At 38.8% G+C, this 14,559-nt stretch overlaps 1 protein-coding gene and 1 pseudogene across 1 annotated transcript in view; both read right to left on the bottom strand.

The window, feature by feature from the left end:
• CCBL2 (cysteine conjugate-beta lyase 2) overlaps positions 1–14,559 on the bottom strand; it is a 98,510-nt gene that overhangs the window by 2,092 nt on the left and 81,859 nt on the right. Inside the window, exons 10-12 of the mRNA XM_006898232.1 lie at positions 7,302–7,488; positions 2,795–2,868; positions 2,434–2,520 (exon numbers count right to left, since the gene is read on the bottom strand). Of these exons, the coding sequence (XP_006898294.1) occupies positions 2,434–2,520; positions 2,795–2,868; positions 7,302–7,488 (348 nt within the window). The remainder of the gene's footprint in view (positions 1–2,433; positions 2,521–2,794; positions 2,869–7,301; positions 7,489–14,559) is intronic.
• LOC102873984 lies at positions 40–375 on the bottom strand (annotated as a pseudogene).

Here is a 14,559-nt window from a genome sequence, read left to right as displayed (position 1 = left end):
TATATCCCTTTTAAAAGTAAATTTATTAAAATAATTGGTTCAGGCATCTGCAATGGTGACTCCAACCTCTCTACTCCAGGCTCAATGCTGATGGAGACGATCTGCTTGACAATCTTGGAAGGGCTGTAAAGGCCGTGCAAGCCTGTGGATCCTCATCCGGAAACGATTCCAGGTCTTGGAACCTTTCCCACAAGGAATCTTCTTTGTAGTGATTGTCAGAATCTTGGTAGGCATCCAAACTGGTCTCTTCACCTTGAGGTTCTACTCCTTTGCACCTCTGAGCAAGTCGACACATACCTTTTGCAGGGATTTAACGTTCCGGCGAATGGCCACCTCTGGTTCCATGAGCATCTTTCCGGTGTCCTTAAAAGCCATGGCTGCAGTGCGGCTTCCCGAATGACTTGTTCCCCACAGAGAGAGAACAGCGGAGAGTCAGGAGGGGGAGCAGATGAGCAAAGCAAACCTGAGGCAGCTACCGCGTCTTTTTAAAGCACCTTCTACGTGACCAAGCATAAATCCTTTTTTCTCCTCTTTATAGTATATCCAAAGTACATGAAAACAAGTCTCAATATCTTCATTTCTAAGCATATTGGCTGTTCTTCCAAGTTATGGTTGTTATGTGCTGTCCAGTTGTATGGTCATAGCTCACGGGAGGAGATTGCCCATCTTTCTCTTGCAGAGGAGAGGGTTGATGTAATCCAATCTTCGGAATGGCAGCACAACTGCTTGTTCTTCTACCCATCCCTCATTCACTGCTTCCAAAAAAAAAAAAAAATCAAATAACTACCCCCAAAGCAATCAGAACTACTGCTGTCAAGTCAGTTCTGGCTAATGATAACCCTCTTACCAGTTTCCTACAGACTTTTACAGGAGGAAACGGCCATATTTTCATTTTTCTCCCATAGAGTGGCTAGTGAATTCAAACCACTGACCTTTTGATCAGCAATGCAACATACACCTATGTCACCAGGTTTCCTTGTTTTTCTGATGTTGTTAAGAGCTGTTGAGTATGACTCACAGTGACTTTATGAACAATGGATGCACCCTGTCTTGTCCTGTGCCATCCTTATTATCCCCGACACACTTGAGCCCACTGACACAGACACTGTATTATTCCATCCGGTTGAGGGGTGTGTGTGTGTGTTTTTTTTTCTCTCTCTTTTGCTGGGCCTCCACCTTCCCAAGCATGAGGTTCTTCTTCTAGGATTAGCTTCAGTGTTATAGTCAACACTCTCCACCAACACCACAATTCAAAAGCATCATCAGTTCTTTTTCCGTCTTCCTTATTCACTGTCCAGCTTCCACATGAACATTTAGGTAATTGAATACGTCATGGCTTGGGTTTGATGCACTTTAGACCTCAAAGGGACACCTTTGCTTTATTACTTTAAAGAGGACTTTTGTTAAAGCAAATTTGCCCAAGAAGCACACCCAGGGTTGCATCTAATATTGAAACACCTCCATAAACACCTCAATTGGTATTCTGTCAATTCCTGGAGCTTTAATTTTACTAATGCCTTCAGTGAGGCCTGGATATCTTCCACAAGTACCACTGGTGACCTCATGAAATGTTTACACAGTGATCAAGTCTTGCTGAGGAGGGGTTTTCTTTGTATTAATTCTGTTAGGGCTTGCCAATCTTTATTAGATATGAAAGGTGATGTTCTCATTAAATATAGTCACATTCCCTTTTTCTGCTATTCCTTCTCATTTTATAGTCTGAACACTGGCTGAAGGCTATGAGTAGGTTCCAACTTGATGGCAATGAGTTTGAGTTTGGCTTTTTATTTTCTTAAATTATAGGCATGGTTAAGCCACTTGATATTGTCTCATAGGTCTCCAAGGCTCTGTTCATTTTGTAAAAAGAACTTCTTTATCTGTTTTTGTTTGTTCGTTTGTTTTACCAATTTGGATAGTCTCTAAGGGGAAAAAAGTAAGTATTTTTTTCCTTTCTGACATCGCCAATCGTCTGCTAAGATTTGTGTATTTTTTTCATATCAGATGTTACTTTTAAGAATTTGTTTTTTTCCCTTTTAGTTCTAATACTTTTATTGTTTATTCAGAAGATTATATTTTCCCTCAACGTTTTTGTCTGCTAATCCCAATACTGAGTTACCTTGAAGTCTGTTTTCAATGACTTTGTTTTTTCCTTTTCTTTATTATAGATAACATTTTCTTGTATGTCTAGCCATTTAAAAATTCTATTTTATTCCAGACATTTCTGATTACTATATGTTTAGGCATCTGGATTATGTTGTCTTCTCTCAAAGAGTACTGAGGTATTTTTCTGGTAGATAGTTAACGTGGCAAGAAGTAAAAATTCAGAAATTACATGTATGCATTTTATTCCTAAGAAAAGAAAAAACCACGGGTGTTTTATAAATCAGACAGAAAAAAATTACCAATTTGATTTGAGTAGAACAGGGGACTTACTTTAATGAAGCAGAATCGTACAAATTTCTCAAACTGTAATTTGGCCTCTGAATTACAAAATGCGGAAACAGGGATTGCCGACAGTTTCTGTAAAATAAGTAAAAATATATAAAGATGAAAACTATTTATACTTCAAATAGTTTTAAGGCCTTAGGACCAAAAAGATTAGAAGCAAATAGGTATTTTTAAATATTCAGAGCAATTTTCAAAATGAAAAATGTTTTTAATCCTCTAAGTATCCCATCCACTAGTAGAGTGTCATATAGTAAAAGTATAGTTACCATTTTTCAAAGCTTGGCAGGTTTCTTTTATAAATTAACTGTACAATGCAGCACAATATTGCAAAGAGCACTAACATTACCTTATTTTTAGTCATCCATTTCACAAATTTATAATCATAAGGTTCATCGTTCTTCATCTCAGAGAGATCTGCATCTAAAATAGCAGTAAAAATTAGATAGCCTATATATTATATCTTAGACAAGATATATTTCAGTCTACTAAGAGCTGAATATTTTCTTCTAATTTAAATAATTTAATTTAGAATTTTCTAAGTAGGTAGTCCCAGAGTCTTCTGGAATCACATACTACATAATTAAAATTCAATTTATAGTGGGTCAGAACCGACTAGTAGTTGACCCTCCATTGTTTCTGGGACTGTAAATTGCCCAGAAGGAGATAGTCTGTTTTTCTGTGGAGGAGCTGGTGGAGTTGGTGGATTTAAACTGACAGAGAGGTACAATTAAAAAAAAAATTAATGAAAGTGTACAAAGATTTAGGGTTTCCAGTCATTCATTGTTGCACTTTTCTCCCTGCTCACTGCCTTTCCCCCAATTAACTTTTCTCTTTGATAAGTAAAAGAAAGAGTTTTTCCATTGCTTTGCAATCCCTCCCTCAAAGTCCAATGCACCAGAGGCACACTTTTTGGGTTAGCAAAGAACTACCTATGGGCTATACAATCTCAACTTATTTGTGCTATGAAATGTGGAGAGTAGAGAATTCATAGATTATTTTACTCTAAAGTTTTCCTCAGTAGTAATTATATCTTTAATAGCCAGTCAATGCCTTTGAGTTGTGGTATAGGACAGGAGTACTGAATATCTCATGAAATGCCAAAAGAACAAACAGATATGTCTTAGAGAAAGTGCAAGCAGAATGCTCCTGAGAAGCAAAGATGGAGATATTTCATTTCACATACTTTGGGCACGATATTGCTGTTATTAGGTGCCATCGAGTCGAGTACAACTCAACAACTCATATGAACAACAGATCTGTAACCCTGTCCTGTCCTGTATCATCCTTACAATCTCTGACTTACTCAAATCCATTGCGGAAGTCACTGTGTTGATTCACCTGGTTTAGGGTCTTCCTTTCCTTCGCTGCCCCTCCACTTTCCCAAGCATGATGTCTTTCTCCAAGAAATAACCTCTCCTAGCAACATGTCCAAAGTGTGTGAGACAGAGCTTTCTCATCTTTGCCTTTAAGAAGCACTCTGGGTGACCCTTCTCTAAGACATATTTCTTTGTTCTTTTTGGAGTCCATGGGATATTCAGCACTCTCCTCCAACACTACAGTTCAAAGTCATCAATTATTCTTCAGCCACCCTTAGTTACTGCCCAGCTCTCAGATGCACAGCAAGTACCTGAAAAGACAATTACTGAATGTGGTACACCTTAGTCCTTAAACAAACATAACTGCTCCTCAATAATTTGGAGAGGTCCCTGACTACAGACTTTCCCAGTGCAAACCATCTCCTGAATTCCTTATTGCTGGTACCAAATGCATTGACTGTGGATCCAAGTAAGATGAAGTTGTTGAAAGTTTCACTCTTTTCTCCACCTATCTTGGATTTTTGTTGTTTTGTTTTTTAAATGTTGAAATGCAATCTATATTGAAGGCTGCAGTGTTTAACCTTCTGCATGCAGCAAGTGATCCAAGTCCTCCTCTTTGAGCAATCAAGATTGTGTTATGCACATAATGCATGCTATTGATAAGTCTTCCTCCAATCCTGATGTCACATTCTTGTTTACAGAGTCCAGTTTCTCAAATAATTTGTTCAGTATACATATTGAAGAGGTATGGAGAAAAGATAAAATCATGGTACACACCTTTTCTGATTTAAAACCATGTAGAAATCCCTTGCTCTGTTTGCAAAATAGCCTTTTTTTGGGTCTAAGTCTAGGTTTCCCAGGAGCACAAGTAAGTGTTCTGAGTTTCCCATTCTTCTCAATGTTAGCCATAATTTCTTAGGAGGGTCTTGGAAAGAGACATGATGCTTGGAAAGGTGGTCAGTGAAAGAATGGAAGATTCTCAACAAGATGGATTGTCACGGTAACCAATAGGCTTAGATATGTCAGAGATAATGGGGATGGTACAGGATAGGACAGGGTTCAGATTTGTTGTTCATAGGATGGCTATGAGGTATTTGACTCGTTGGCACCTAACAATGACAACAACAATCACCACCAATCACTATCTTGTAAATTCCATGAGGAGAAAAGGTCTGTTTTGTGATCTGTTGCATCATTACTCTTGGCTTAATGCTTAGTACATAAATGATAAGAGTATTTGTTGAATGAATTGCACTATTAAACAATAAAATTAGTAAAATTTAGAGCCTATGTAAAGTAAAAAAATCTGTCAAAGAAAGAGATATTTTCTTCTTTCTAGACACAAATAAGAATATCTGAGTCTCAAATATAACTTCATTATAATAAAACATTTGAAATTGTATTTATTTTGGTTTGTGATTTCTACCAGAATATATTATGTTTTCAATATACTATTATTAACATTGTTGTCATTATGTGCTGTCAAGTCACTTGTGACTCATAGCAACCCTATGTACGACAGCCCTAAACCCTGCTCTATCCTGTGCCAACCTCACTGTCTCCGACACATTTCTCTCATTATCCCATCAGTGAATCGATCCATCTTATCAAGGGTCTTTCTCTCTTGTGCTGACCTTCCACCCTCCCAAACATCATGTCCCTCTCCAAGGACTGGTCCCTCTTTGCAACATGCCCAAAGTATGTCAGACGAAGCTTCAAAGTCCATTCCTCCAAGGAGCAGCCTGGTTTCACTCTCTCCGGGACAAACCTGTTTGTTCTCCTAGCAGTTCATGGTATATTCAACACTCTTCTTCAGCACCACAGCTCAAAGGCATCAATCCCCTTTGTATCATCCCTAGTCACTACCACTGACACATAGCATGCAATTGTAAAGACTATGGCCCAGATCAGGCACACTAAGTCTCCATTCTGACGTTGCTCTTCAGTACACTGGAGTGGCCCTTGACAGTTGACTTTTCCAGTGCAATTCATCTCTTGATTTCCTGGTTGCTGGTATCAAGAGTGTTGATTGTGGAACCAAGCGAACTAAACTGTTAACAATCTTAATCTCTTCACCATCCATAATGATGCTGCCAATTGGCCCAGTGGTGAGAATCTTTGTTTTCTTGATGTTGAGCTTCAACCCATATTGAAGACTGCAGTCCTTGATCTTCTGCAGCAAGCGCTTCAGGTCCTCCTCAGTTTCAGCAAGCAGGGTTGTTGATGAATCTCCCTCTAATCCTGATGCATTATTAACTTTCTAGTTTCTAAAAAGTCACATATAAAACATCAATTTTCTAACTTTATATTTGTATGACATCAGAATCACATAAAAAAGATTCAGTAAAAGTCACTGTTTTCTGGAGACAGAACTCTTTACACTCTAGCAATATTACTTCAAATGGATTTTAAAAAAACATTCTATATTTTCCATCTTGAAAAGTGATCTGAGTTACTGTTCCTGTATGCTGCATAGTATGGAGCAATAACTTTGTAAATTATTACCTAACTTGGGAGGGACAGGAGCATTATTCTGAGTGAACTAACTCAGTCCCACAAGGATAAATGTTGTATAAAATCATCATTTTAGAATGAGTGCAAGGATCCAGGAGGTGTGGGAAAGGCTGGAAGCAGAGGGATGAGGATGTGCTGGGGGTGGGGGGGAGATTGATCATTGGGTTGTACAATTTGATGGGTGGGGGAGTGAGGGATATTGAAAGAATTTGTTCAAATTTATATTCAAATGTTGTAAATAAACTAGTGGAAAAAGAAGAAAGCACAAATAGTAAAACAAACAAACTACTGGCGAATTGGCCATGCATTGGTTCTAACAACAACAACAATAACAGCAGCAACAACATCATCCTTATTCATTGTCCAAAAAAAAAAGTGAGCCAGCAGTATTAATGAGTGCTTGACATATAGTAGACCTTTAAGAAATACATTTTCATTTTAATTTCTTTAAATAAAATTGAATGGCTTCAAAATTTCCAGATTCAAACTCAAAACACATTGCTTTTGAGCTTGAACTGATTCATGGTTGATCTTCCAGTGAGTTTTCAGAGGCTGTAAATCATGTGGGAGGCCACCCTTCTTCCTTTCTCAGAATAGCTGGAGGATTCAAACTGCCTACCTTTGAGTTGGCAGTGCAACTCCCTACCAACTACCAATGAAGATTCAGAATCCTAAAGATTTTATGTTTCTTAAGAAAGTATGTCTTTTTTAAGTGAAAAGAAAAAAAATTTACTCAAACACAAGGTTCATATAAATATTTTATACATATGTGCTTTAAATTACACATCAGAAAAAGATGACAGAAAATTCTGTTGAACAGAATAGCAAGAGCATCACTGCCTCCATAATCATACAACAATGGTCACATTTAAAGTAAAGGTAATCATAGAAAAGCACTGATGTTGCATACTCCATCCTTTGCCATAGCTAAGATCTTTGGTAACAGTATTTTAATCACAGTTCTGTTATAATTTCGCATACATAAATTTCAGTGTATTTGAAATAATAAAAACTTTTACAAACCTAGCAATGACACGTCAGCAATGATGAAATACCCTCCATCAGGAACAATGGGTTTCAGCCCAACGCTTTCAAGTAAATGGGCCATTCGATCTCTTTTTACTTCTAACTCTCTTGCCAAACTATTAAAGTAACACTCTGGGTCATCCATACGCTTGATGTCTATCTGAAAAGCTTGAGCCAAGGCTTCCTGGGTTTTAAAATAGAAAAGTATAGAAAAGAAATATGGTAATATGTTATTTATTGCTTAGTTTATTGGTATTATATATAAAGATGATCTGAGTAAGATAATTGGCAAAAATTAACTCAAGAAATGACAGTTGGATTCCTGTGCAACTATGTTAAACGGTCGACAGGTTAATGGAAGAATGAGGTAGTAAGTAAATGAAGTCCTGAGAATGAGCCCTATAAGTCTAAATTGAAAAAAAAAAAATAAGAATGATATCTTAATTGGAAAACATTTTCAAGTTATTTTCTGCTGTGGCAAGCTATAGAATGACTTGCTAAATCTAAATCTAGATGATTGAAATGATAAACTAGCAAGCTTTTATAACTTTAGATGGCAGCAGTGGAAATGAACACTGACCTAATGTACAAAGAAGAAAGAAGTACCATTTATTCTCTATGAGTGTATGAAACTCTGCTCTAATCATCCATATCCCAAGAAAAGGGTCCAAGTGCAAGAAGGGTGAGACACAGTACTGGTGAAAGTGCAACAATTCTGCTAGCATCCTTCAGAAAAAGCCAGGAGAGACAATGAGGCAATCAGTACAAGCCAATTTTGATAAAGATGAGGGTGGTCTGTGGAGTTCGAGGTAAGCAGCTAAGAAGCAGGGCATACAAAACCAAGAAGGTGTAGAGACAGGAGGCAGGAGCCTAGCAAGGGAGTATAAACTGGCCTCATTTAGAGTATTGCTCCTCAGAGCACATCAGGAGATCCAGGTAAACAACAAAGCACTTGAAATAATTAACATAATGGCAGAGTGGCCAATTTTTCTTTTTTTTTTGTAGAGTGGCCAGATTTTAAGGGAATCAACTGGTCAAGAGATTAAAAAAAAGGATAAATTAATTCACACAGAAAATATACACTGAGTACCTATGTTAAGGTGGGAAATGAATACCGAGGATATAACAATAAAGAAGGTAATTTTAATATTTGTCTTCATACTCACTGGCATCTGGTCAGATTACTCAGAGCTGACCCTCTAGGTTTTTTAAGGTTGTAAAGTGCATGGGAGGAGACTTCCCATCTTATAAGTTAGAGCAATTAGTGCATTTGAACTCCCTGTTTTTGTTAGTGCATTTAAGTTGCCTGCAGTGCCAGTCCTCACCCACCAGGCCACCAGAAGTCTCCATATGTCTTAAACTTCCAATTAGTCAGAGAAAGGGATGTCTCTCTCTCTCTCTCTCTCTCTCTCTCACACACACACACACAACCCCAAACCAAAAACCAAAAACACAAACGTAAAACCATAAAAACCCAAAAAACCCCAAATGAATGAAAAGGGTATCCAAGTACTGAAAATGTGGAGATTCAACATATTATTTCTTCCACCAGGAAAACAAGAGGTTCTCGAGATAATGCTGTGTTGTTAGGTGCTGCCAAGTGACCCTGTGACCAATAGATCTGAACCTTGCCTTTTCCTGAACCATCTTGACAATGTCTGCTCAAGCACATCCTTAGAGTCTCTGTGCCAGTCCATCTCCTTGAGAGGCTTAGCTGACCCTGCATTTTTCTAAGCATACTCTTCTTTTCCAAGGACTGTACCTCCTGACAAAATGTCCAACATGAGTTGAAGCTTTATTACCTTTGTATCCAAGGAGCACCCTTCTTGCACTTCTAGGTTTCTTTTTTCATCAGTGCTTCTCGCGTTGGCTTTTCTATGTTCAAGAGCAAGTTTCAGAGTCTCTTAAGAGATATATAACTGGGTGTTTCTGTCATCACAGGAGTCTAGAGCGAGGGCTGCATGGTGGAGGGGACCTGGGGGGGGGTTTGTGGAACAATGAAAGAATCTTTTCTTTTACTTTTCCATAATTTTTGACTCATGTACTTATAACTTGTTAGTCAAATTTGTGTCTTCTAGGTTGCAACACCCCCATGATACATCTTCAAGGATATGAACATGTATGGCCAAGCACAATCAATAAGAGTACATCTAAATTCCAAAATCAGTCTCCATAATAGTCTATGTGCTTCCTACTGCCAAAGGGGCCCTTTAGAGTAGTGAGAGAAGATCTTCACCCTGAAACCCACAGCGTCCCTTTTCAGCAGGAAGTAGCTAAGAGAATACGCCATCCCCTTTTCCTTATGACTCAGGGTGAAGTCTCTCTCAGGGAGGAGTGATAGGGAATGGCAAAGGACACACTGACAAAGAAGATTAATCAGAACTGGCTTTGACAAGCACTGTGGCATTTGGACAAGAACAAACTGGGAGGAGGGTAGAGAGAATGGTGCAGCGGTGAATGAATGGAAACCCAACATCTCTGTAAATGTTTATGAAAATTAATAAAATATAATTATAGAAAAAATAGCCTTTTGCTTTCTTTATGTATGATGTCTCCAAACAACAGGCCTTGTCTTTGGTCATTAGAGCTCAATGTATCAATTCAGCTCTTGAGGTGGTTTTAAAATTCAGGTGGGATAAACTCAAGGTCATATTTTGACTTGCTGGAGAGCACTGTGTAAGTAAAAGTCCTTAGAAAAGAATTTGTTGTTGTAGGGAAAGTAAAGTGTGGTTGAAGGATAGAAAAAGAGAAAGCATGGCAAGAGAAAAAGGCTAGAGAGAGAGGGATAAGATCACAGAGAAGTCTGCATGACAAAAGAATTTAGAAGTAAGCAGAATCCTAATTTCCCAAACCCAAAACAACTCAACCCACTGACATCAAGTTATTTCCTTGTTCATTACCAAGCCCCCTCCCATGTGACAGAGGCGATCACAGGTTTTCAGGACCGTAATCCTTCTAGAAACTACACCATTATTCTTCCACAGAGTGGCTGGAAGGTTTAAACATGACTTAGGGTTAATATAGTACAGCACGTAACCACCGTCACCAGGTTCTATATAGCTCCTTGGCCTTAAAAACAATCCCAGGTAACTAGAGGTAGGCTATTCAGCCTAAGAATTTATGGTTCTTCTTGAAATATGGACCAGTTTCTATAGATGGTTGGAGGGAAGCTGCTGGGATACAGAATAAAATGGTTTCAATGAGATGTTCCAGCTTTAGAATATCTGATTTTCCCCCCTTTATCTTAGTAATTTACTCTTTCACTATAGTTGGAGATATTGTCCTAAAATAGTTCAGCTTTCAGGAAACATAAACATCCTACCCAACTCTGGAATTATCCTTGACTTTTCATCTCAAACTCCATATGTAATATATTAGCAAATGCTATTGACTCTACTTAAAAAATAAATGTTTATAGTTCAACCACATTTTACCTCTTCTGCCATTTTCACCTAGGTTCAATTCACTGTTAGCTATTTCCAGTATGTATCCTAACAGCTGCTGTTTAACTCAACAAAGTAGTAAGAGTCCCTTTACATACATGAAACTAGATCATGTCACTCACAACTCACCAGAGGCTTCTGATCTACTTAGAAAAAATAAAAGTTCTTACAGTGAAATTTGATGCCCCACTTGGTTTGGGTCCCTGATATCTCTCTGGCCGTTTTCTCCTAAAACTCTTTCTGCTAGGTCATTCCTTTACAAAACCTATGAAAGAATTGGCAAAACTCAAGGCTCCAGGAATTGATGGCATACAAATTGACATATTTCAACAAAAAGATGCTGCCCTGCAGGTGCTCACTAGTTGTACCAAGAAATCTGGAGGACAAAAAAAAAAAAAAGAAATCTGGAGGACAAATACCTGGCCAACTCATTGGAAGAGATCCATATTTATTCTTACCCCCCAAAAAAGGTGATCATCAAGTTAAAATCATCCGTCAAGAGTGTGGAAATTATTGAACAATATCACAAACAAGTAGATTCTGCTGAGGATTATTCAGAAACAACTGGAACAATACATTAATAGAGAACTACCAGAAATACAAGCTACGTTTAAGAAGAGGCCATGGCACTAAAGATATTATTGCCAACATTAGATGGATCTTGGCTGAAAGCAAAAAGTCCCAGAGGAATATCTACCTGTATTTCACTGACTATGCAAAGGCATTGCCTGTATAGATCATAACAAATTGTGGCTAATCTTGAGGAGAATGGGAATCCCAGAACACTTGATTGTGCACTTGTTCTTGGACCAAGAGGCAGTCATCAGAACAGAGCAAGAAGACACTGTAATGGTTCAAAATTAGGAAAAGAGTGCATCAAGGATGTGTCTTGTCTCCATACCCTTTCAGTCTGTTTATGGAAAAGATCATTTGAGAGGCTGGACTTTACGATGAGGTATATGGCATTAGGATTGGAGGAAAACTCAGCAACAACTTGTGTTAAGCATATGATACAATCTTGCTGGCTGGAACTAAGGAGGATCTAAAGCATTTGGTGCATAACGTGAAGGACTGAAGCTTAATATCAAGAAAACAAAGATTCTCATCACTGGGTCAACTGGCAGCACCACGATAGGTGGAGAAGAGTTTGAAGTTTACAGTTATAGCTTGCTTGGCTCCACAATCAACACTCTTGGCACTAGCAACCAGGGAATCAAAAGATGAGTTGCACTGGGAAGTATGCTGTCAGGGAACTCTCCAAAGTGCTAAAGAGAAATGATGTCAGTTTAGAGACAAGCGTGTGCCAGATTCATGCCATGATCTTTGCAATTACTTGCTATACACCAGAGAACTGGACAATTAGGGATGACAGAAGAATTGATGCCTTTGAGTTCTGGTGCTGGAAAAGAGTACTGAACATACCCTAGACCACCAGAAGAACAAATAGGGCTATCTAGGAGAGGCCAAAACCAAGTTTTTCCTTGGAGGCAAGGATTCTGATGCTCCATCTGACATTCTTTGAGCATGTGGCCAGGAGAGACCAGTCCTTGGAGAGGATATCATGCTTGGAAGGGTGGAGGGAAAGCATAGGAGAGGAAGACCCGGATGAGATGAACTGACATAATTGGGTCAATGGGATTAGATGTGTCAGAGTCAGTGAAACTGGCTCAGGAAAGAGCAAGCTTCAGAACTATTGTACATAGGGTGTCTATGAGTTGCAGGTGGCTTGACGGCACATAACACCACCACCACCACATTCACTGGTATTAGCATGCCAGTCAGTCTGTCTACCGTTTGGCCTTTACACTAGTCTGTCAGTCAAGAGGGTTTGTCTCTATGTAATCACATGACTACTTCTTCATCGTATGTCTTGCTTCACCTACCTTATTGCTCAAAGTTTTATCTCTCAGTGAGGCTTGCAAGATTATCCTATTGTATTTTATTTTTCTCCATAGCATCTCTGCACATTTGATACATGATAATTTTTTAGATTGTTTATTATCCAGTTTCTTTTAATAAGTTGTTTGCTCTATGAAGGTAGAAATTTTATCTGCTATATCTCTAAGATCATTAAATATGTGCTTAATATATAAATATTCATCTTTAGAGAAGACAAAATCTGTTTAGTATTGCTTAAAACCAAATGCTAGAGCTGGTCTTTATTGTGGTATTACTTTATAGAGTTATTGAGAACAAAATGTTCAAATAGGTTTTTCCCCCCCTTCTCTTTCAGAAGTTATTTTTAACAGGAAAAAATAAAAAGATCAAGTTTATATAGCTAATATAGTTCCCTCTTTCACCTTTTAAGAAAAAGCCCATTTTATAGTGTTTTGATTGCTAAGAGAACAATGTTAAGTGGATCCTTAGTTAAGAATTAAAAAAAAAAAAAGAAGACTGAGGAGGACCTGAAGCACTTGATGAAGAATTTCAATGACTATAGTCAACAACAATCAACAATCTGCGTTATGCAGATGACACAACCCTGCTTGCTGAAACTGAGGAGGACCTGACGCGCTTGCTGCAGAGGGTCAAGGACTACAGCCTCCAATATGGATTGAGGCTCAGTGTCAAGAAGACAAAGATTCTCACCACTGGGCCAATTGGCAGCATCAGGATGGATGGTGAAGAGATTGAGATTGTTCACAGCTTTAGTTTGCTTGGCTCCACAGTCAACATTCTTGGCACCAGTAGCCAGGAAATTAAAAGATGTATTGTGATGGGAAAGTCTGCTGTTAGGGACCTCTCCAAAGGACTGAAGAGCAATGGTGTCTCTCTGGAGACTAAGGTGCGTCTGATACAGGCCATGGTCTTTGCTATCACTTGTTATGCATCAGAGAGTTGGACAGTGGCTAAGGAGAAGGAGAATTGATGCCTTTGAGCTTTGGTGCTGGAAAAGAGTATTGAGAGTACCATGGACTGCTAGGAAAACAAACAGATTCATCCTGGAAAGGGTTAAACCAGGCGGATCCCTGGAGGCAAGGATTCTGAGGCTCCATCTAACATACTTTGGACATGTTGTAAGGAGGGACCGGTCCTTGGAGAAGGACATCATGCTTGGGAGGGTGGAGGGACAGAGCAGGAAGGGAAGACCCTCTCTGAGGTGGATAGATTCAGTGGCTGGGGTAATCGGGATGGGTGTGTTGGAGACAGTGCGATTGGTACAGGACAGAGCAGAGTTTAGGGCTGTTGTACATAGGGTCACTATGAGTCACAAGCAACTTGATGGCACACAACAACAACAACAACAACAATAGTCAATCAAGAAAAGAAAGATTCTCACCACTGTGCCAACTGGCAGCACTATGACCGATGAAGAAGAAGTTGAGGTTGTTAACAATTACAGCTTGCTTGGTTCCACAATCAACACTCTTGGCACCAGAAGTCAGGAAATCAAAAGATGACTTGTACTGGGAAAATCTGCTGTCAGGGACGTCTTGAGAGTACTAAAAATCAGTATCAGTCTAGAGACTAAGGTGCACTTGATCCAGGCCATGGTCTTCACAATCACTTGCTATCCATCAGAGAGCTGGACTTTGACTAAGGATGACAGAAGAGTTATGCCTTTGAGTTATGGTGCTGGAGAAGAGTTTTGAATATACCACGAACACCAAGAAAATAAATAAGTCTGTCTAGGAGAGGGTGAAACCGAGTTTCTCCTTGGAGGTAAGTATTTTGAAGCTCCTTATTACATACTTTAGGTTCATGGTCAGGAAGTGTGGAGGGACAGAGCAGGAGAGGAAGACCCTGGATAAGATTGAGTGATACATAGAGGGGAATTTCTTCAATATAGTAAAAAGTATTTATGAGAACCC

Source organism: Elephantulus edwardii, unplaced genomic scaffold, assembly GCF_000299155.1.
Source record: "Elephantulus edwardii isolate Elephantulus edwardi_28Jun2011 unplaced genomic scaffold, EleEdw1.0 scaffold00224, whole genome shotgun sequence".
Taxonomy (NCBI): domain Eukaryota; kingdom Metazoa; phylum Chordata; class Mammalia; order Macroscelidea; family Macroscelididae; genus Elephantulus; species Elephantulus edwardii.
The sequence above is the reverse complement of the archived record's forward strand: the minus strand, read 5'-3'. Positions and strand labels throughout refer to the sequence as shown.